Source organism: Monodon monoceros, unplaced genomic scaffold, assembly GCF_005190385.1.
Source record: "Monodon monoceros isolate NGI ecotype Baffin Bay Population unplaced genomic scaffold, NGI_Narwhal_1 Super_Scaffold_6, whole genome shotgun sequence".
Classification (NCBI taxonomy): domain Eukaryota; kingdom Metazoa; phylum Chordata; class Mammalia; order Artiodactyla; family Monodontidae; genus Monodon; species Monodon monoceros.
Window position 1 is genome coordinate 89,235,602 of NW_021703783.1, and position 18,252 is coordinate 89,253,853.

Here is an 18,252-nt window from a genome sequence, read left to right on the forward strand (position 1 = left end):
CGTTTCGGGGAAACTACCCCTATGTGTGCATGAAGATGTTCAGGACAGCGTTGTTTATAACAGTGAAAATTTCAGAGAGAGAGATAAACATCCACTGCTGGAAAAATAGTCAGATAAATTATGAAACATCTCTAGGGAACAGTATGCTGACTTTTAAAAAATGATGCTCATGAAGGAATTTTAGATGCAAAATGCAAAGTACATGACTGTTTATACAAGTCAAAGCTCAGGAACGTGTGTGGTTTACACAGCAGAGATTTACCAGGAGTGAAAAAAAATTTTTTTAAAAGCAGACTAAACATGGAAACATCTATTCAATATCGACGTTGGCACAAGGATGAAGGGATTACAGGTGAATTTTTATTTGCTTGTTTACCCTTTTGGTTAGTCTAACTTTTCGCAATTACCACAGATTACTTATAAACAAAAGCAGCCTGAACAACTTTACTAATTAACGAATTTTTTGTAAAGGCTAGGGAGGACCCATCCAGCGGGTGCAGATTCTGACCTGCCCGTGGTTTCTGGGTGGGCAGCTCTGTCTCCACGTGGAGCCGTGGTGGGCGGGCTGGGGCCTGACATCCCAGGAGCCACCCTAGCCCAGCCTGATGGCACCGTGGCCGTCCACGCCAGACACACGTCCCGGCTCACACCCCTCTAGACCCCATGGGCAGGATCAGCCCCAGGGCCTGAGCCCTGCAGGAGGCCAGCGTGAGGCCTGCTCGTCCCCCGTGTCACGCGGAGGCCCTTTCAGACCCACCTTGGTGAAGAGCCGCCACCACTGCCAGTTGCGCAGCTTGAGGTAGGCGGCACAGTTCCTCTGCAGGACCTTCATGGCCGTCAGCTGCTGCTGCCTCTTGGCGAAGGCCCTGTGGGGCGAGGGTCACAGTCAGCCCTCCAGGTGGGGGATGGCACACCTCCCTCCCGACAGTCCTGACCTCACTTGTGGAGGCTTTTCTGGAGGGACCGACCCCTGCCGGGGGCACCACGAAACAGACGTGGCGGGAAGGAGGTCGGCTTCGGGTTGAATCCTGTGGGTGACCTCACAGAGGGTGCCTGGGGCCGAGGTCACCACAGATCCGAGTCAAGTGTGAGCCCTGGTCATCAAGTCCATCTATCGACCGCAGCTCCCCACCCTGGTGCCACCCACGATCTTGTGGCTTTGGTTTAGAGGGAGAACATCAGCAGCTGGTGTCCTACACAGGTCCATTTGTCCAAACTCCACAAACACATGCTGCGTCCCCCAGCGCTCAGCTCTCAGGCTGGAACAGACAGCCCTGAGCACAGACACGGAGGGCTCAGGGGACAGATGTGCAGCTGCCCCACCCACCTTCCCGCAGCAAGTCAGCCCCTGACCCCCACAGGAGCTGCTCGGGACTCAAGGATGGCCTCCTCCTCTGGGAGCATGGCGTCCTCTGGGGACAGCCGGCTCTGGGTGTCATCCTTACATGAGGGACACAGGAAGGAATAGCGGTGGTAGGAGCTTTCGTGACGAGCAAATCCAAGCACAGTCACCCCCCCCACCAGCTCACTTTAAACCTCAGGCAGAAATCCAGGAAGTAGGGGGGCAGGGAAGGCCACGGGGGCCTCCCCGGGCGACACCTGACTGGCATTAGGGCGCCCAGGCCACCGCTTCCTCGGTGTCCTCCGCTACAGGAGAGCTGGGAGGGCCCGAGCGCGGGGCAGGCTGGGTGGGGTGGGCGTCGCAGGACTCACTTTCTGGCCAGGTAGCCCCTGCAGCAGGCCTGGAAGCCAATGATGACATCTGTGATCTTCAGGTCCCGTTCCTCCTCCAGGTGAGCCAGCACGCCGGCCCGGAAGAAGACCTTGCTCTGGCCGATGCGGTAGAGGTTGCTGTCGAGCTCCAGGGCTTTGATCTAGACGGAGGAGAGTTGGCCACTTGCCCCTTGCCACCCCTGCGGAGCCCTGGAGCAAGGCCAAGGATGGGGGAGGGGCCTGGAGCCTGGGTCAGGCCTGCTCTGTGGGCAGCCTTCTTCTGGTGCAGGGAAAGCGCGGCTGGGGGCACGCTGGGGAGCAGGCAGGTGGGGGCCGGCATGGGGCAGGTAACGAGTCAGACTTGCAGAGAAGCACAGAATCTCGGCCCTGAAGGGACCCTGGAGGTCTCCTCTTCCTTCTCTGTGCCGCCCCGCACACTGCAGTCACGCTCTACAAATGCCCAGTCAGGTCTCCCTCCAAGCAGAGGTGGCCAAGCATCATTGTTTTGTCCAAGCCCAGCAGAGACTCCAGCTCAGGCCAGGATCAAATACTAACTAGATGACCCTAGGCCTTAACTTCCGTGAGCCCATATTTCCTCAGCTGTAAAATGGGAATAACGGTTTCTTTAATTAAAAGAAAAGTTAACAAACAAAGCAAATAATAGCACCTCCTTTCTAGGAGAGCCGTGGGAGTCAAACAAGAGAACGCACAGAAAGCACCAAGCATGGGGTCAAGCGTGTGACCAGTGCCGAATGGGCTTCAGCCGTCATTACCATTACCGGGCTGTTTTGGTACAGGAACCAGGCTCTTTTACTAAGCCCACTGGCAAGGGTCTGTCTGTCCAACTGTCTGCCTGGGAGAGAAGAGATTTAGAACAAGCTCCAAGAGGCAGAGCCTTGAATAGGGTAAGTGGGATCTGGGGGCCTTGGTGTCCATGAACGACCCGGCAGAGGCCCTGTGAAAAGGGAAGCCCAGGGCAGGTGGAGCCACTGAGGGCATCCCCCGGCCACGCGTCCCACCTCCCTCCCGGCATGAAGAGCCCAAGCTGCCCATCTTCCCTGCAGGGCTGGACGGAGGGGACCTGCCTATGCCAGAAGTGGGGACACCCCTCACTGGCCAGCAGCTAACTCAGTCTCCGGAGAAACAGCGGCCCAGACACGAGCTGGAGGCACACCCTTCTTCCTTCACGCCTCCTCTCTGCCAGGTGACAAGCATCGGAGAGCAGGGAGCTGTGTCTTCTCCCTCCTTTTCTAGCCCCCATCTCCCTGTCCCTTAATGTGCTGCTTTGCACAGAGCAGGTGTTGAATTTTTCTTCCCTTTTTCTCTTTCCTCCCCCACCCCCAAGCCCGGCCTATCCTCTGCTGACTCTTTGGAAAGAACGCGAAGTAAAGCAAGCAGGAGGTGGTGGCTACTGACTCTGGACACGTCAGGCCCAGCGGGACGCCTGCCTGCAAAGCAGAAAAGCGACTGAGTGGGTACAGCCTCAGCGCGGCCACTGGGTCACCACAGGGCCTTCATTCGCTATGCAGAATCCAGTGCCCACTGCTCGTCAGGCACTGGTTCAGAGCTGGGGGAAAGAGAGGAAAGGTCCAGAAACTCAGACACCGGCAGCTTTGGGCTGGTCGTGGCGCCCTGGTGGCAAGCTGCCCCGCCGACCACACTACATGTGAAGATCGGAGGAGACGTGCGCAAGAACGAACCAGAATGTGCCCCAAAGGAAGAGGCCGTCTCACACCACAGCCTTGCCACGCCGCGGCTCTGGCCTCCTCCCTCCCACCTGGCTCCCACATGCTGTCCTGACCCCACCAAGGGCTAAGGGGGCTGCCGCTCAGGGCACCTGGCAGAGTCAGAACTGGCTTGTTGGAGGAACAAGAGAGCACGGTGCCAATGGATCCAAAGGACCCTGCCCAATCACAGGGGCGCTGGCCACATGGATGCCCAGCAGCCACAGGTCACCCAACACAGGAGGCGGGGACAGCAGCTCAACTCACCATGAGCACACATGCCTGCTTCCCATCCATGAAGCCCTTAGGAATGGAATTTGGTGTCAGGATCTCGTATCTGAGGAAGAAAAGGACAGCCAGGTCAGGTTAGCCCTCACTTGGATTCCATGTGGCCTGGAATATACATGAGAGATCAGGGTCGTCCCTGTGGTGTAGCAGATGTAGAATTCTTTCCACAGAGTCTCCTAAGGAAAGGGGACATTCGGTGAACCCCGCCCTGCTCTTTCCTTAGGCTAAATGGCACGAGGAAGGCCTGGTGCTTTCCAGAAAGCGAATGGAAACTCATGTCGGGCTGCTTCAGTCACTCAAGGGTGAGTTTTGCAGTGGGCTTTGCATCTGCGTCTGTAACCCCAGAAGGCCATGCCCACCTCTTCACTGAGATGCTGCAGGGAACCGCCAATCAACGGGGTGGTCCAAGAAATTAAACTCAGGGCTGCATCAAGACAGCAACTGGCACTAAACACAGTCATTAAGCAAAGAAGCCGGTGTCACTACTGGCCCCTCTGCACACACAGCAGACCTCCATTTCCATCAAGTTCCTTTAAGACCCAAGGCTCCGGCTGATCCTCCTTTAATTTCTTTTCCGAGCTCCTCTAACTATAGCAAACAGCGCCAGGCTCCCAAAGTGACTAGGAGTGAAAGCCAATGAGATAACTTTTGTTTCAGAAACAAAACAGAGAAATCCCTCCTCCCGTAGACGGTGGCACAGAGAACCGTGTGAGGAGCCGGCCGGATGAGGAAACGGCTCCCCTACCGGAGGCCCCTGCTGGGACGCGGCCGGCCCTGGGCCCTGCTCACCTCTGCCGGAACTCCTGGAAGACCACGCGGTTGGGGAAGCCCTGGCGGCAGATTCGGATGCCCTCGAGAACCCCGTTGCAGCGCAGCTGGTCCAGCACCAGATGGGGGTCCAGCTTGCCAGCCTAGGGAGGAAAATACACGCACCTGCTCTTACTTCTGCGCCCAGGAACTGATGGAGAGAGGGGCAGCCCCCTCTGCATGAAACAGGGCAAAAGCCCCCAAGGGAGTTGGGAGTCGCTGCCACCCACAGGTTTTGACAGCCCAGTTAATTACGTGATCCAGGTCCGGGAGAGGCAGAAACACAGGCTACGAAGGCAGCTTAGCCCCTAAGGGTGCCTGAGCCACCCCGCCGGGGAACTTAACGGAGGCCACTGTGTGCGGCGGGGGACAGAGCTTCTGCACAGGGAGACAGGCAAGGGTGGAGTGGCCCGCATGTGTGCCCGCCCGCACCACGCCCCCGAGGGGCCGCACCTTCTTCTCGTGGTTGGGTATGATGCAGCGGACGAAATTGGGGTTGGTGTTCCTCAGCGTGGCCATGAGCTTGACCAGCTGCTCTTTGTACAGCTGTCCCACCGTGCGAAACATGCCCTTGCGTGTCTTGAAGGCCCCTGGCAGCGCCGTCTCCGACATGCCGGCCACCTGGTCCAGGCCAATGATGCGGTCCACTGCAGAGAGCACGCAGAAGCACTTGAGTACCCGGCGGTCCAGATGAGGGCGGAGGGGTGGGAAAGACAGACAGACAATCTGGACAGAAAGAGAGACTACGGAACAGCAGACTGTTTCTACTTGGAGTCTACACAGCAGGCTAAAGTCATCTCCAAATGTTGAGCAAAGGTGGCCTTGTGAGCGAGGAGCAGAAAGCAGGAAGCACTCTTTGGAAAGGGCGCAGAGCCACTGAGGGGAGCAGCGCACCTGTGAAGGCTAACTCCACATCCACGGCGCTTATCTCAGCCACCCTGGAAAGCTCCTAACCCAGAGACACGGCAGAGCTAACACTGGGAGATTAGGATTGACGTTTATACACTACCATGTGTAAAATAGATAGCTAGTGGGAACCTGCTATGAAGCACAGGAAGTTCAGCTCAGTGCCCTGTGATGACCTAGATGGGGGGTGTGTGTGTGTGTTGAGGGGGGAGGATGGGGGTGGGAGGGAGGACATATAGGTGTACATATAGCTAATTCACTTCATTGTACAGCAGAAACTAACATTGTAAAGCGATTGTACTCCAAAAAAAACCAGAATCCCCCTTCACGCTAGCTGTGATTCAGGTAAGTTGATAGGAGCTGTGAGGCCTTTTGGTGAGTGTCGTGATGGCTGGTAAATAACAACCCTTTGCTATGAGAATAACTGGAAAAAAAACCCAGACCTAATAACGCATTTTGGAGTGGCGAGCCAAGCTCGTCCACTTGCCTGGCTCTGAGGAGGTGTTCAACTTGACTTACAGGAATCCTATAGTCCTCGGATCCCAGGTGAAATGAAAAACTCAGCACCCTGAATTCACGTTGACCTTTACCCGAGAGCACTGGGCTAGGAGTGAGAAGGCAGGAGCTCTAAAGCTACTCTGCTGTCGCCTGCAGGACTCTGGACGAGTCCCTCTCTGTCTGCAGCGGCCCCACGCGGGGCTCTCTACATCAGGGACCTAGCGCAGCAGGAATGGTGTCAGAGCAGAGAGTTCCAGACAACCACTTCTGCCAGTGACGACCCCTTCTCCCTCTCGTCTCCCTTGGTCTCCAAGCTCAGGGGTCTTTATCATCTAAGCCCACCCTCCAGGAAAGAAGCCCTCATCACCGTGGCTCCCACCCAGAACAATGAAATGAACTGCTTCCTCCCAGGCGAAAACAAAACAACGAACAAACCCAACCTAAGTGGCCGGCGATTTGAGGCCAGCCTTAAGCAAGAGCCAATGTTAAATTTGAAAGCTTCCATTGCTGGCTGCAAAAGTTAAGAATTCTGTGACAAAGTCGGTTTCCTATTCCTCTGTGGCCAGATCTCTTATTTTTTTGAAGGCAACCCAAAGGACTGTTGCTCAAGAGGGAAGCCGGGAGCGAGGATGGACCCGATGAACCCCCTCAATTAAAACGGGAGGCATCTGGACCTCATGCAGCCACCGCAGGGCCCCTCTGGCCACCAAAGGTGTCCTGGGAGTGGGTGGCTTGTGACGGCCACTCAGGTTGCCCAGTGTGAGGTCAAATACGCCCCGTAACAACTCGCCGTTTCAGGTAAGTGTGCCCTGCCCCCAGAAGGCCTGGCCCGGGAGGAGCAGGTGACTGCTGCGTATACACACAGGTGCACGCACGCACAGACACACGAGTGTGTAACAGCAGTGCGCGCAGCACCTCGTGCTGAGACATGGCAGCCATCCAATCAATGAGACGCCGCCTTCACAGGCGGGAATTCTGAAGGGGATATAGATTGTAAAATGATTCTTTTTCCTTTTAAGATCTAACAAGAAGTGTCAATACCAAAACACGGCCCTGATGTGCCTGGTTTTCCACTGGAGGCCTGGAGGCGATGGGGAGGGGGAAGGGGCCTCCCCACAAGCCCGGGGCCGAGACCAGGGAAGGGGCACAGTCACGCAGCAGCAGCCATGGCAGAGAAAGCTGAGCAGAAGCGCTCGTCACGCAGCCCTGGATGCACCACACACGGACGGACGCCGCACCGGGCAGCCAGTCACCTGGTTCTAGGAGGAGGAGGGTAGGAAAGCGCTGATAGAAATAGGCTCTCTGGGTGCTCTGCATCTCTGCAACAGAGAGGTTAAAGCAAAACCCAGGCAGAAGGGAGGAGAGACCAGCAGAGACAAGGAAAAGAACGACTTCTGGAGCTACCAGCTACCAGGGAGAGGCAGGGAGGCAGTAAGGAGTGGGACGGGAACCTGGGCGCCGGGCCATCACGCGACCCCCCCCACCCCGCGCTAGAAAGGGCTCGTCTGTGGCCACGGAGCCTAGGGAAGCCTCTGCCCAAGAGCAAGTGGCTGCGCAGCATGTTCAAGGATGCTCGGGGCTCAAGGACAGGGTGACCGTAAGGGTCGGAGGAGCCCAGGCTCCCGGGTGCTAAGCGGCCACAAACCCACCAGTCCACGTCCTGGGCTCGACCCGCTGCCGTGGAGGGAAGAGGCCCAGCCGGGGGCACCGGGAGGCAGGGTGAGGGCCAAGGGCGTACCATCCTTCCACAGCTCCGAGACGAACTTGTCGGAGGACTGGTGCAGCAGCGTGGCGATGTTGTCGTTCAGCGGGTCCATATTCTTCATCAGCCACTCGTCAGCTTTGTAATCCACCTGCAAGACGGGACCCCAGGTCACGGGCTGCTTGGGGGACATCGGCGCGCGCAGCCTCTCCGATGACCAGCCGACCCCACAGGCGGAAACATTGAAAACTGTGAACCCTCGGCCCGGCATTTGCATCCCCAAGAAGGAAATGATAAGTGGCCAGGGCGGAGGCCTCCATGAGATGTCCTCTGAGGAATCACGCAGAAAGCAAAAAATTTAAGCCACGCGAACCCCAAGCAAACGGTTATAGTTACACCACGGAATATTCTGTTTTTAATTTTTTTAAGGTAACACGAACATAAAGAAAAAATCCTGAAAGGACATTAACCAAAATGTGGTAACATTTCTTTTTAGTAACAGGCAAGTAAGTTTTACTTTTTCTTTGTCATTTCAGGATACCCAGGTTTTCCTGGATATGCATTATTCTTATCTTTTTTTCTGTTTTAATTAATTTATTTTATTTTTGGCTGAGTTGGGTCTTTGTTGCTGTGTGCAGGCTTTCTCTAGTTGCGGCGCACCAGCTTCTCATGGCGGTGGCTTCTCTTGTTGCGGAGCACGAGCTCTAGGCACGCGGGCTTCAGTAGTTGCAGCACGTGGGCTCCGTAGTTGTGGCTCCCGGGCTCAGTAGTTGTGGCGCACGGGCTTAGCTGCTCCGCAGCATGTGGGATATTCCCAGACCAGGGCTTGAACCCGCATTCCCTGCATTGGCAGGCGGATTCTTAACCACTGTGCCACCAGGGAAGCCCCCTATTCTTATCTTTTTTGAAATATATCCTTAATAACAAGAGTAGTACAACATTATATATTCTAACAATACAAACAGAGCGGGAAGCTGCTGCAACCCCTGTCCTAAACCACACAGCAGTAACCGCCGCTCTCAGCCTGTGGTCCCCTCCTGGCCCCTTTCGACAGGTTTCCGCACACGCACTGCTATTGGTGACAAGGTACAGGATGGTGGCTTCTTTCTCCCTAGGGGCAGAGTTACCTCCCGGGAGACGACAAACCCTGGAGCTGAGTGTCCGGCCATCTGTCCCCCTGGGCACAGGCAGCATCCTTGTCCTTTTAGCTGCTGTGGTGCAGCCCAGGCGAGGATGCACACGGTCAGTCTCACCGTTCAGGCCCCTCGTGGGCTTTTGGGTGCACCCAGTTTCCGCATCACAGACGACAGTGCAACAAAAGCCCTCCTACATTTCTAACAGGGGTGGAAGTGGAAATGGGGCTTTAGGCGCCGTTACCTTAGGTAACGAGAAAACAGAGGTTTTTTAAACAGGGAGTTTGTGGGAATTCCCTGGCGGTCCAGTGGTTAGGACTCGGCACTTTTGCTGCTGTGGGCCCGGGTTCGATCCCTGGTTGGAGAATTAAGATCCCGCAAGCCACATGGCACAGCCCCCCAAAATAAATAAATAAATCTCATCACACACCCGAATGTAACCAATAGTTAGATACTCCATGCAAGCAACACAATTTGCTGAGAAAACCCAGCTTTAGTCTAAGCACGGACCTCTGCAGACTCAGGACATCCCTGTCCAGTTAGGTTCAAGCCCCAGGAACAAGCCAGCTGGAGGATGTGTTCCAGCTGGTGTGAAGGCAGCTCTGCCACTTACTGGCCGGTGGCCTTGGCAATAACAAAGCCATCATCTATGGGTGTGTCTCACCCAGGGGACTGTGCCACCCCCATGTGGCAGATGTTCTGGGATGTCTGGAGACATTTCTGGTTTGGCAAGTAGGGAGGGCGCTGCTGACCTCTGGTGGGGAGAAGCCAGAGATGCTGCTAAACATCCTACAACACACAGGACGGGCCCCGACCACAAAGACTGACCCGGCCCTCGAGTGGGCAGTGTGGAGGCTGAGAGGCCCTGCCCCAGAGCACTGACCGCCGACTCTGGGCTCACAAGCTCCTTTAATCCATGTTACCCAGTTCAGTGGTGGTCATCCCCACTTTCCATGTGAATCAACCAAGGCTCAGAGAAGTGAGGTAACCAGCCCAAAGTCACACAGGGGCAGAGCTCTAATACAGACTCCACGGCCTGCGCCTTTAGCACAAATCTCATTTCCGTGCCTGGAAAATGCACCTCATGATAATACACAACAGGACACCAGCCTGAGCACCTTACAGGATTGCCGCAAGCTTCTAACAAAACGGAACATGTGATGGTGCTTGGCGAGGTGGGGGAGTCCCGTGAATGCTGAAGGCACCAGGCACATTATCGGACGAGTCACAGGACAAGGATACTGCGCCCCGCCCCACACCTCGGGGCTCCCGGTCTTAGAATCGCCTCCAAGTCTCCTACGAAGGTCCGGCCGACACCTCCCTGTGCGTGTGCGCCTCACCTTGCCAGCGTAGTGGATGATGCAGAAATCAGCTTTGTCCTTCAGCTGCTTGGGCTTCTGGAACTTGGGGTGGGTGCCCTGCTCCTGCACCACCTTCTCCACGAAACTCTTGTCCGTGGCTTTGGGGAACCAGCACTCCTCGTCCAGCAGGGCCAGGATGCCTGGGGGGCCTGCCTGGAGGAAGCACAGCGTCGCACAGGTGAGCTCGACCTGGAAACCCACCCATTCCTGCCCTCGTAAGAAGCCAAAGCCCAGAATCTCTCCAGAAGGTAGGCAGTGCTTCCCCGCAGGGAGGAAAAAAAAAAACAGAAGAAGAAGAAGAAGAAGCACTGCCGAAAGCACTCAATTTAAGAGCTCTAGCTCAAAAGAAACTTCTGGGGTCTAGGCTACAGTTGCATCAGAAGGGTTCTCCAACGAGTGCACTGGAAATCCCTTGGCGGGCTTGATGGGCCAAGCAGACCCTCGGCCCACGTCCAGAGGCTGCCCCCAGCAGATGTCCCGGTCCCTGAGTCCCTCCACATCCCCTCCCCTGCCCTCCATATCCACACAGCTACATGGCGACAGGTGACACTTCAGACAAGCCTCCCGAGGAGGAGGAAGCGCCCCAGAGCCCCAAAAGCCTTCCGTACACCGAGTTTCTAAAACAAGAGAGCAGACTCGGACATCGCGGGGACTGGCCGACGGGCCTGGGAGCCACACGGGTTCTCGTTCGTTAGAAAATTCAACGGATGAAAAACAAAAAACTCATCGCAAAAGCAAATCGTTTCATGTCAGAACGCTGGGGAGTTCCAGCCCCAGAAGGGCAGAGGGAAGAGGGCGGGGGTGAAGCCCCGCCCCCCAGGCGTGGCTCTTACTGGCTTCTCGATGAGGTCGATGCAGGGCTGCAGGTCGAGGCCGAAGTCGATGAAGCTCCACTCGATGCCCTCGCGCTGGTACTCCTCCTGCTCCAGCACGAACATCGTGTGGTTGAAGAGCTGCTGCAACTTCTCGTTGGTGTAATTGATGCACAGCTGCTCGAACGAGTTCAGCTGCCGGGGTGGGGGGGGAGACAGGGTCACAGACACGCCCACCCTCCCGCGGCACGGCCCGCAAGGCTCTCGGCAAGGCAGGGGACGGGTGTTGGGGAAGAACCTCCTGGGGCCCGCGGACCTCCCCAGCAGCCTGGTAAAGTCCCTCATCTCAGGATAAAGTGTTTAAACGCGTACAATAGATTCTCAACGAAAGAAGTGATGTTGAAAGGTAATTATCAAACTACGGTGACATGGGAATACACGGTGCTCCTTCATTAAAAAGCACAAGCCATGGGCTTAATAGCTTCCAGAATTTTGAAGGAGAGATGAACGTAAATGATGTTAGATCTCTTCGATGACTGTCGTGACGTGAAAATGTCTGATTTCTAGTGGTGACACATCCAACCACTGTTAATGCAACTGAGGTCTGCACACTCCGCTCAAGCCACGATTCAAAAAACGGCATCATTTCAATGAAAAGTTAGTAAAAATAAAGAGGTGATTTTTTTTTCCCCACCCATGTTCATGGTTCCTCTGAAATGTGCCATGGACCCCAGGTTAAGAACCTCTGCTGATCTACTTTATCAGTTTTTCCTACCTGAAGTCTTTATGGGCAGGGACAATATCTTGTCACAGCGCTCATAATATTTGAGAATACATAAACAATAAATCAACAGAAAGCCCCTGTCCATGAGGCCTCCTGGAACCCCATCCAGAAGGTATTCTTGCCAGCATTTCTGGTTGGCAAAGGGCATCTTTTCTTTTTTTTTTTTAAGTTTTGAATTTTATTTATTTTTTTTATACAGCAGGTTCTTATTAGTTATCCACTTTATACATATTAGTGTATATATGTCAATCCCAATCTCCCAATTCACCCCACAGGGCATCTTGTTTAAGCTAAAAATACACCCAACCGGTGTCTTGTGTCTCCACACAAGCAAGGAGGTGGCCAGCTCGCATTGCTGTGGGGCTATGGGAGAAAGGATCCCAGTCCCAGGAGAAGGCAGCCCAGAGGCTCAGGAGGCGGGAGGGGGCAAAAGGGAGAAGCTCACATCGAAGATCTCGAAGCCGGCGATGTCCAGGATCCCGATGAATGAGGCGCCCTGCCTCTTGGTCTTGTCCAGAGCCTTGTTGATGCGCAGGACCAGCCAGCGGAACATGCGCTCGTAGGTGGCCTTGGCCAAGGCCTCAATGGCAAAGTCAGCCTGGTGGGGGGGGACACCCGGTGGGGCGGGGAGTCAGATACAGGAAGCCTTTAAGTCCTCATTCCCTTTGCTCCAATAACGTCACCTGTGGGCCACCCCCCGCCCCCCACCAAGAGAAACAGCCCTAAGGATGGAAAAAAAGCTTCACGCACAAATACGTTCACTGTGGTGTTATCTACAATGAAGGAAGCTGCAGTAACCTAAATATCCAACAATACAGGCAGAGCGAACTTAGGCATCTGCAAAGACCTTTTTAAAATAAATGGAGATGAACTGAAGTATCTACAGAAGAAATGACAAGATGTCCGAGATTTGCTTCAAGTTACACAGTTAGGGGTGCAGGGCGACCGGATGAACCAGGAACCAAGCTTGGCCTTGAGTCAGTGACTCCTGAAGACGCCTGTGTGATGGGCACATGGGCTCCCTGCGCTATTCTCCACTTTATTGTGCAAATGTTCAAGAAGTTCCGTAATTAAAAAACAGGGTGACAACTACGTTTAAAAAAGAAAGAAAGGGGGCTTCCCTGGTGGCGCAGTGGTTACGAATCCGCCTGCCAATGCAGGGGACACGGGTTCAAGCCCTGGTCCAGGAAGATCCTATATGCCACGGAGCAACTAAGCCCATGCGCCACAACTACTGAGCCTGTGCTCTACAGCCCGTTAGCCACAACTACTGAAGCCCGCGCACCTAGAGCCAGTGCTCTGCAACAAGAGAAGCCACCGCAATGAGAAGCCCGCGCACGCAATGAAGAGCAGCCCCCGCTCGCCGCATCTAGAGAAAGCCCGTGTGCAGCAATGAAGACCCAATGCAGCCAAAAAATAAATAAATAAGTAAATTAAAAAAAAAAAAAAAAGAGTAGTTTAAAAAAAAAAAAGCAAGAAAGAAAGAAGGAAAAGGCCTTGCTGGAAGGAAAAAGCTGCCCAGTAAGCATCACTGGGTAGGACTGGGGCAATTTTTTTTGATTTTTCTGAATCTTAAGTGTTCATGTAGTATTTTCATAATGAAAAAATTAAGCTTCTTTAATTATCAGGGAAATGAACAGTTGGTCATAATCATGCCCGCTGTCTTCTGAAAACAGCTTTGGAGGGAGGGCTTTGCCCAGAATCAGCTGTCAGCCACCAGCGGGAGGCCCAGTGGACGGCACCCTTTGGAAAAAGAACTCATCAACGTGAATTCAAAGTAATTTTGAGAGACGGGAGGAGCAGCGGCCTAAAACCACCCAGCGCCAGGGCCGTGAGAGAAACTAGAAACCACCCACAGAGGCCCTGCGGGCAGGGACTCGGGTCCTGGGCGGCGGGCACGTGCGAGCAGCACAGACCCCTGCCCGGCTCTCGCCACGTGCAGCAGGACAGCACGTGGGGGACAGACAGCCCTGAGGCCTGGGCTCCAAGAATGGCGGGTGCCGCCGCCCTGGCACCAGGATGAGTTGTGCTACAGGAACACTCTGGGCTTGCTTCGCTTTCTCCTGGAACAGGACACCCCTGCATCCTCGCCCGCCAATCAACTCGACATCGACTCCAGGGAAAAGGCACATGGCAGCCCACAGTTCCCACCAAGGGTGGCGCTTCCTAGGCGGGGGCCTTGGCCATGTTCCTGGACCCTGGGCCCAGCTTCCTCGTGCTCTCAGTGGGGGTAACACCATCTGCTCTCCGAGGTGCTGTGAGGACCCAGTGAGGAACCCAGGCGACAGTACCGAACACCGAGGGTGCTGCAGCGCAGGCCTCAACCTGGCCACCGCAGCGGCCCTTGCCAAGGAGGCGGCCCGACCCCAGCCAGAGGGCTTACCTGCTCCTTCGTCTGAGCCTTCTGGACGTAATCCCGTCCCACCTTGATGCGAGGGGTGAGGATTCCTCTGGTGAAATCGGTCACGTTGATGCCCAACAGGTGGGACACTTTCTGGGCAGCTGATGTTTTTCAAAGGGTAAAAGGAGGAAGGGGTAAAAGGCTTGAATTAAACCCAAGAGAATGGGTCCCTCTGCTCACCCTGGGAAAGCTGTGGTTACTGGGCGATCGTCACCGGACAACCAGCCCGGGCCCCAGCCCTTCCCCCACGGCACACGGAACAGCCAGCTCTCCCCTCGGGCCGGCGGCACGGGTCCTAACCGGGGGGGCCTGGCATCCGTCCTCTGCACACCCCCGGCCACGTCCTGAGTGTGAAAGAGGGTCCTACCCACAAACAGGACTGACTCGAGGCAGCACTGCCCCAGACACAAGGGACGGAACAGGACAATCCACACGCGCATGGGTTAAATTTTTTCAAGAGCCCCTAAGAAGCGCATGTTAAGGCTAACGTAAACGAGTCACCTGCAACGACCCAAGGCACTAGCAGTGACCGAGGAGCTGGGGTGACGACACTGTTTCATGTCCTCGCGAGTTCACATGCAAGGCAAGTGACGGCAGAAATGACTGTTTTACAGAGACAACCGGTCTGGTCTCAGAACAAATGAGGGGAAATGCTGGGCCATAGGATCATGGGTTTTCGAACTCATTCTAATGCTTACTCTGTGAAGAAGCAGCAGGGTCGTGTTCATGTGTGTTTCACAAAAAATACAGAGTGACGGGCAGCCACGAACACACACGCAACAAAAAAGACAGGAGTGTGTGGAATCTCTCCCAGACTCTTTCTCCTAAGCCAGTGCAAGCCCAGGCACCTGCCCCTCTACTTCAGGTGAGGGGCCCACGTGGTCACCTGTGTTGTCGGGCATGGATGCCTGGTCGGTGTTACGCTCCTTCTTGAAGACGATGTTGCCGAGCTGGAGGACCCCCGAGATGACCCGCAGCAAGCCTTCGGGTGCAATCAAAGGCAGGTCAGAATCAGGCGGGGGGTGGAATAAGCCCCTGAGTGGGGTGTCTCCCCCCAGAGGCCCTCAGGCAAGACGAGCCACGTGGGGGGCACCAGGCCTCGGCCTAAAGCATGTCTCCAGGGCCTCTGGCTGACCTCAGCTTAGATACAAGCTCTGTTAACATTCCCAACATCTCCAAGTCCGGACCAAGGATGCACCTCTACCCAGGGGCACGTGGTCTATTTTTATAAAGTTTTATTGGAACACAGCCACGCCCATCCATTCACATGCTATCTGTGGAGCAAAGGTGACTGACCCTAACGCTAGAGAATGGAAGTCCCCCAACGCAGTCCCCCAATCTTCCTAAAATAAAGCCTTCAGGCCCTCCTCACCCTCCCTCTAGAGAAACGAGAAGACACAGGCAAGATGCGCACTGTGTTCCCTCTGAGCTTCGCCAGCGCGGAGGCCCCAGCCAAGCCCCTTCCACGCTCGCCCTGGGCAAAGCAGGACTCGCCCACTTTTAGCAAATGGCAAGAACACGAGTGGTGGACCCAGACTCTGGGCACTTAGTAGCCTGTCCTTTGTTCCCCTATGTCCCCAGGCAATACGACTGGGAAGAAATAATCCTGAGCCTCAAATCCGAGGGACCGTCTACCACACACTCAGGGCCTTCCTCCTGGCCGTTACAGACTCCCTAAGCACCAGCAGGAAGTGCTCCCCAGGCTGCCCCGGGAGGACCGGCCCTCACCCATCTGCTCCTCCTCTGGGATGCCCATAATCCGCATGGCCTCCATGGTCTCCTGGAACATGTCCTTGTCCTGCTGCCCGGGGATGGTGACGTGCCCGTTGGACAGGAAGCGGTATTTGTTGTATGGCTCCAGCAGGAGATCAGCTGTGGGGGGCAGAGGGCAAGGTTTCGTGAAGGTCAGGAGGTGCTGGAACCAGACGCTCCAGTCAACGCCGTGACCTCAAAGGTGTGGGAGACCGGGGAGCGCCCTGAAATACCCCAGAAACCGCGGAGTGGCTGGAAAGGCCCTCTCCCCAGTGTGTGAGATGGGCACGCACGTAGACCCCCCCACCACCACCGCCTGAGAGCACTGGGGCCCCGAGGTCCGCAGCTGCACAGGGACCTGCCAGGCTTTCCTCTGGCATGGTCGGAAACAGAGGCCAAGCCGTCAGCCGGCCCAGGGACGGAAGTCACGCCCCTCTGGCCCACCCAAAGGCCAAGATTTCATTTCCTAACTGCAGTGTGTGGCCCGACAGCAGGGGGAGCCCCCGTGTCAGGCTGTGGGCCCACCACTCACTCTTGAGATGCTCCCCAGCCCCAGACAGCAGGTAGTAGAAGATGTGGAAGGTCCGCTCTTCCTTGGCTTGGCGGATGGCACGAGATTTCTCCAGGAGGTCTTTGCAAACATTAAGGAATCGTGCTCGCTGGAGAGGAGGCAGCCAGCCCTCCACATGCCCCCAGCCCTGTCCAAAGCCACGGAACTTCACCAGCAGAAAGTGGCAAAACAAAACAAAGGCCAACTACCTTGGCTCTACCCTTCACGGGTGTAGCCTGTGCAAACAGCAGCCCTCACACTTGGGAGCCTTATCTGTTTAAAGGGCCCCCTTCTCACAAGAGAACAGAGCTCAGAACACTCTCACCAGCACAGGCTATAACACCAGGGAGAAATAAGGTAGCGTCCACCCAATTCCACTCTCTGGGACCCACACTGGATGATCTTCCATGGTTCCATCCCATTCTAAGCTGAACTTTTTCCCGCCCGTAAAGAGAAACCTGAGCTCTGAGCTGAGTTCTCAATGAGCTTAATCCTGGTCCTCTTCCAGGTGGCACAGACAAGGTGTCATAACAGGCCCGGAAAGGGGAAACTGCTGGAATCAGGAAGCAGCTTCTTCTCCATCAAGGTCACATCTCTCCCCCCCAGACCCAGAACACTTGTTACAATTAACCACAAGGATACAAGTCTCAATGTTGGCTCCCACAATGTAGCCATTGACATCAAAGTTGATGCGAATGAACTTGCCCTAAGGAAAGACGGATGAAGAGATCAGAGGCCCCATCCTCCAGTCCCACCTCCAGTGGTACAGCCTGGAGGCAGAAAGCCAAGAGACTGAGCCTGTGTCCCCGGCCAGGGGCCCCGCACCCCAACTGCATGGGTGCTCGGACTCAGAAGGGCCACACGGCTAAGCCTGAGCCGGGCCCAGCTCCAGCGGTGCCCAAGTGCCGCCACAGAGGGGAAGAGGGGAGGAGGGAAGAAGTTATCTGGAGGTGTTCCTCCTGCCTGGTCTGGTCCTGCGTTCTGACTGGCTGCCGGTTACAGCAGGACAAGCAGGGCACCGGCAGGGACTCCCCACTGCCTCGCTGGCTTTGCCACCCGAGCTGAGCAAGCTCCTTATACAGGTGCATGACCCAGCCTACTGCACGCGACAGGCCGGGAAGCACCAAGTCCGACCCTTCTCCGCGTCTGCGGCGCGAGCAGCCGGTGGGAAGGCGCCCGTGAGCGCCGGCACTCACAAATCGAGAGGAGTTGTCATTCTTGACGGTCTTGGCGTTCCCGAAGGCCTCCAGGATGGGGTTGGCCTGCAGCAGCTGTCGCTCCAGCTCGCCCTGGAAAGGAACCCAGCGGGGCAGTGAGGGCCAGGCAGTGGCGTGGGCTGGCAGACCTGCCCCGCCAGGTGGAGGGGAGGTGGCAGAGCTCTGTCCACACATCTGACCTGCCAGGGACTGGGGCTTCCGGATGGGCTCTGGCCACACCAGTCTTGGCAGTCCCCGTGCCACTCCAGAGTGACCTTCCCGCCAGGCATCTGGAAACCCTGCTTGGTTTGAACTTACTTCCCTGGGCTAACCGACCAGTGATCGAAAAGGAAAGCAGGCGGCTCACCCAGCTAGCTCTGGGGACCTGGCCCAGTGGCCTGGATCAACCCTGGAGGATGCGTTGCGAAGTAGCACGTGAGCCAAAAAGAGACATGAAGGCACCATTCCTTCCCCTGGACAGTTTCCTTCCCAGGTATGCTGGCCTCCCTCTGTCCTCCTTGCCTCTAATCCCCACCTGACAGACCACAAAAAAAATTTTTTTTCCCATAGGACAAGGAGAGAGGGAACCAGATCCACAGAAGACACCAGCTCGTCTCGTCCGTGT

At 55.8% G+C, this 18,252-nt stretch overlaps 1 protein-coding gene across 1 annotated transcript in view; it reads right to left on the minus strand.

Moving 5' to 3' along the window:
* Positions 1-18,252, minus strand: part of MYH9 (myosin heavy chain 9) — a 93,221-nt gene that overhangs the window by 19,122 nt on the left and 55,847 nt on the right. The window contains exons 6-20 of the mRNA XM_029204160.1: positions 17,628-17,720; positions 17,074-17,137; positions 16,414-16,512; positions 15,858-16,001; positions 15,016-15,111; positions 14,112-14,230; positions 12,174-12,326; positions 10,966-11,139; positions 10,112-10,285; positions 7,675-7,789; positions 4,986-5,179; positions 4,515-4,636; positions 3,705-3,774; positions 1,714-1,874; positions 758-866 (exon numbers count right to left, since the gene is read on the minus strand). Coding sequence (XP_029059993.1) covers positions 758-866; positions 1,714-1,874; positions 3,705-3,774; positions 4,515-4,636; positions 4,986-5,179; positions 7,675-7,789; positions 10,112-10,285; positions 10,966-11,139; positions 12,174-12,326; positions 14,112-14,230; positions 15,016-15,111; positions 15,858-16,001; positions 16,414-16,512; positions 17,074-17,137; positions 17,628-17,720 — 1,887 coding nt within the window. The remainder of the gene's footprint in view (positions 1-757; positions 867-1,713; positions 1,875-3,704; positions 3,775-4,514; positions 4,637-4,985; positions 5,180-7,674; positions 7,790-10,111; positions 10,286-10,965; positions 11,140-12,173; positions 12,327-14,111; positions 14,231-15,015; positions 15,112-15,857; positions 16,002-16,413; positions 16,513-17,073; positions 17,138-17,627; positions 17,721-18,252) is intronic.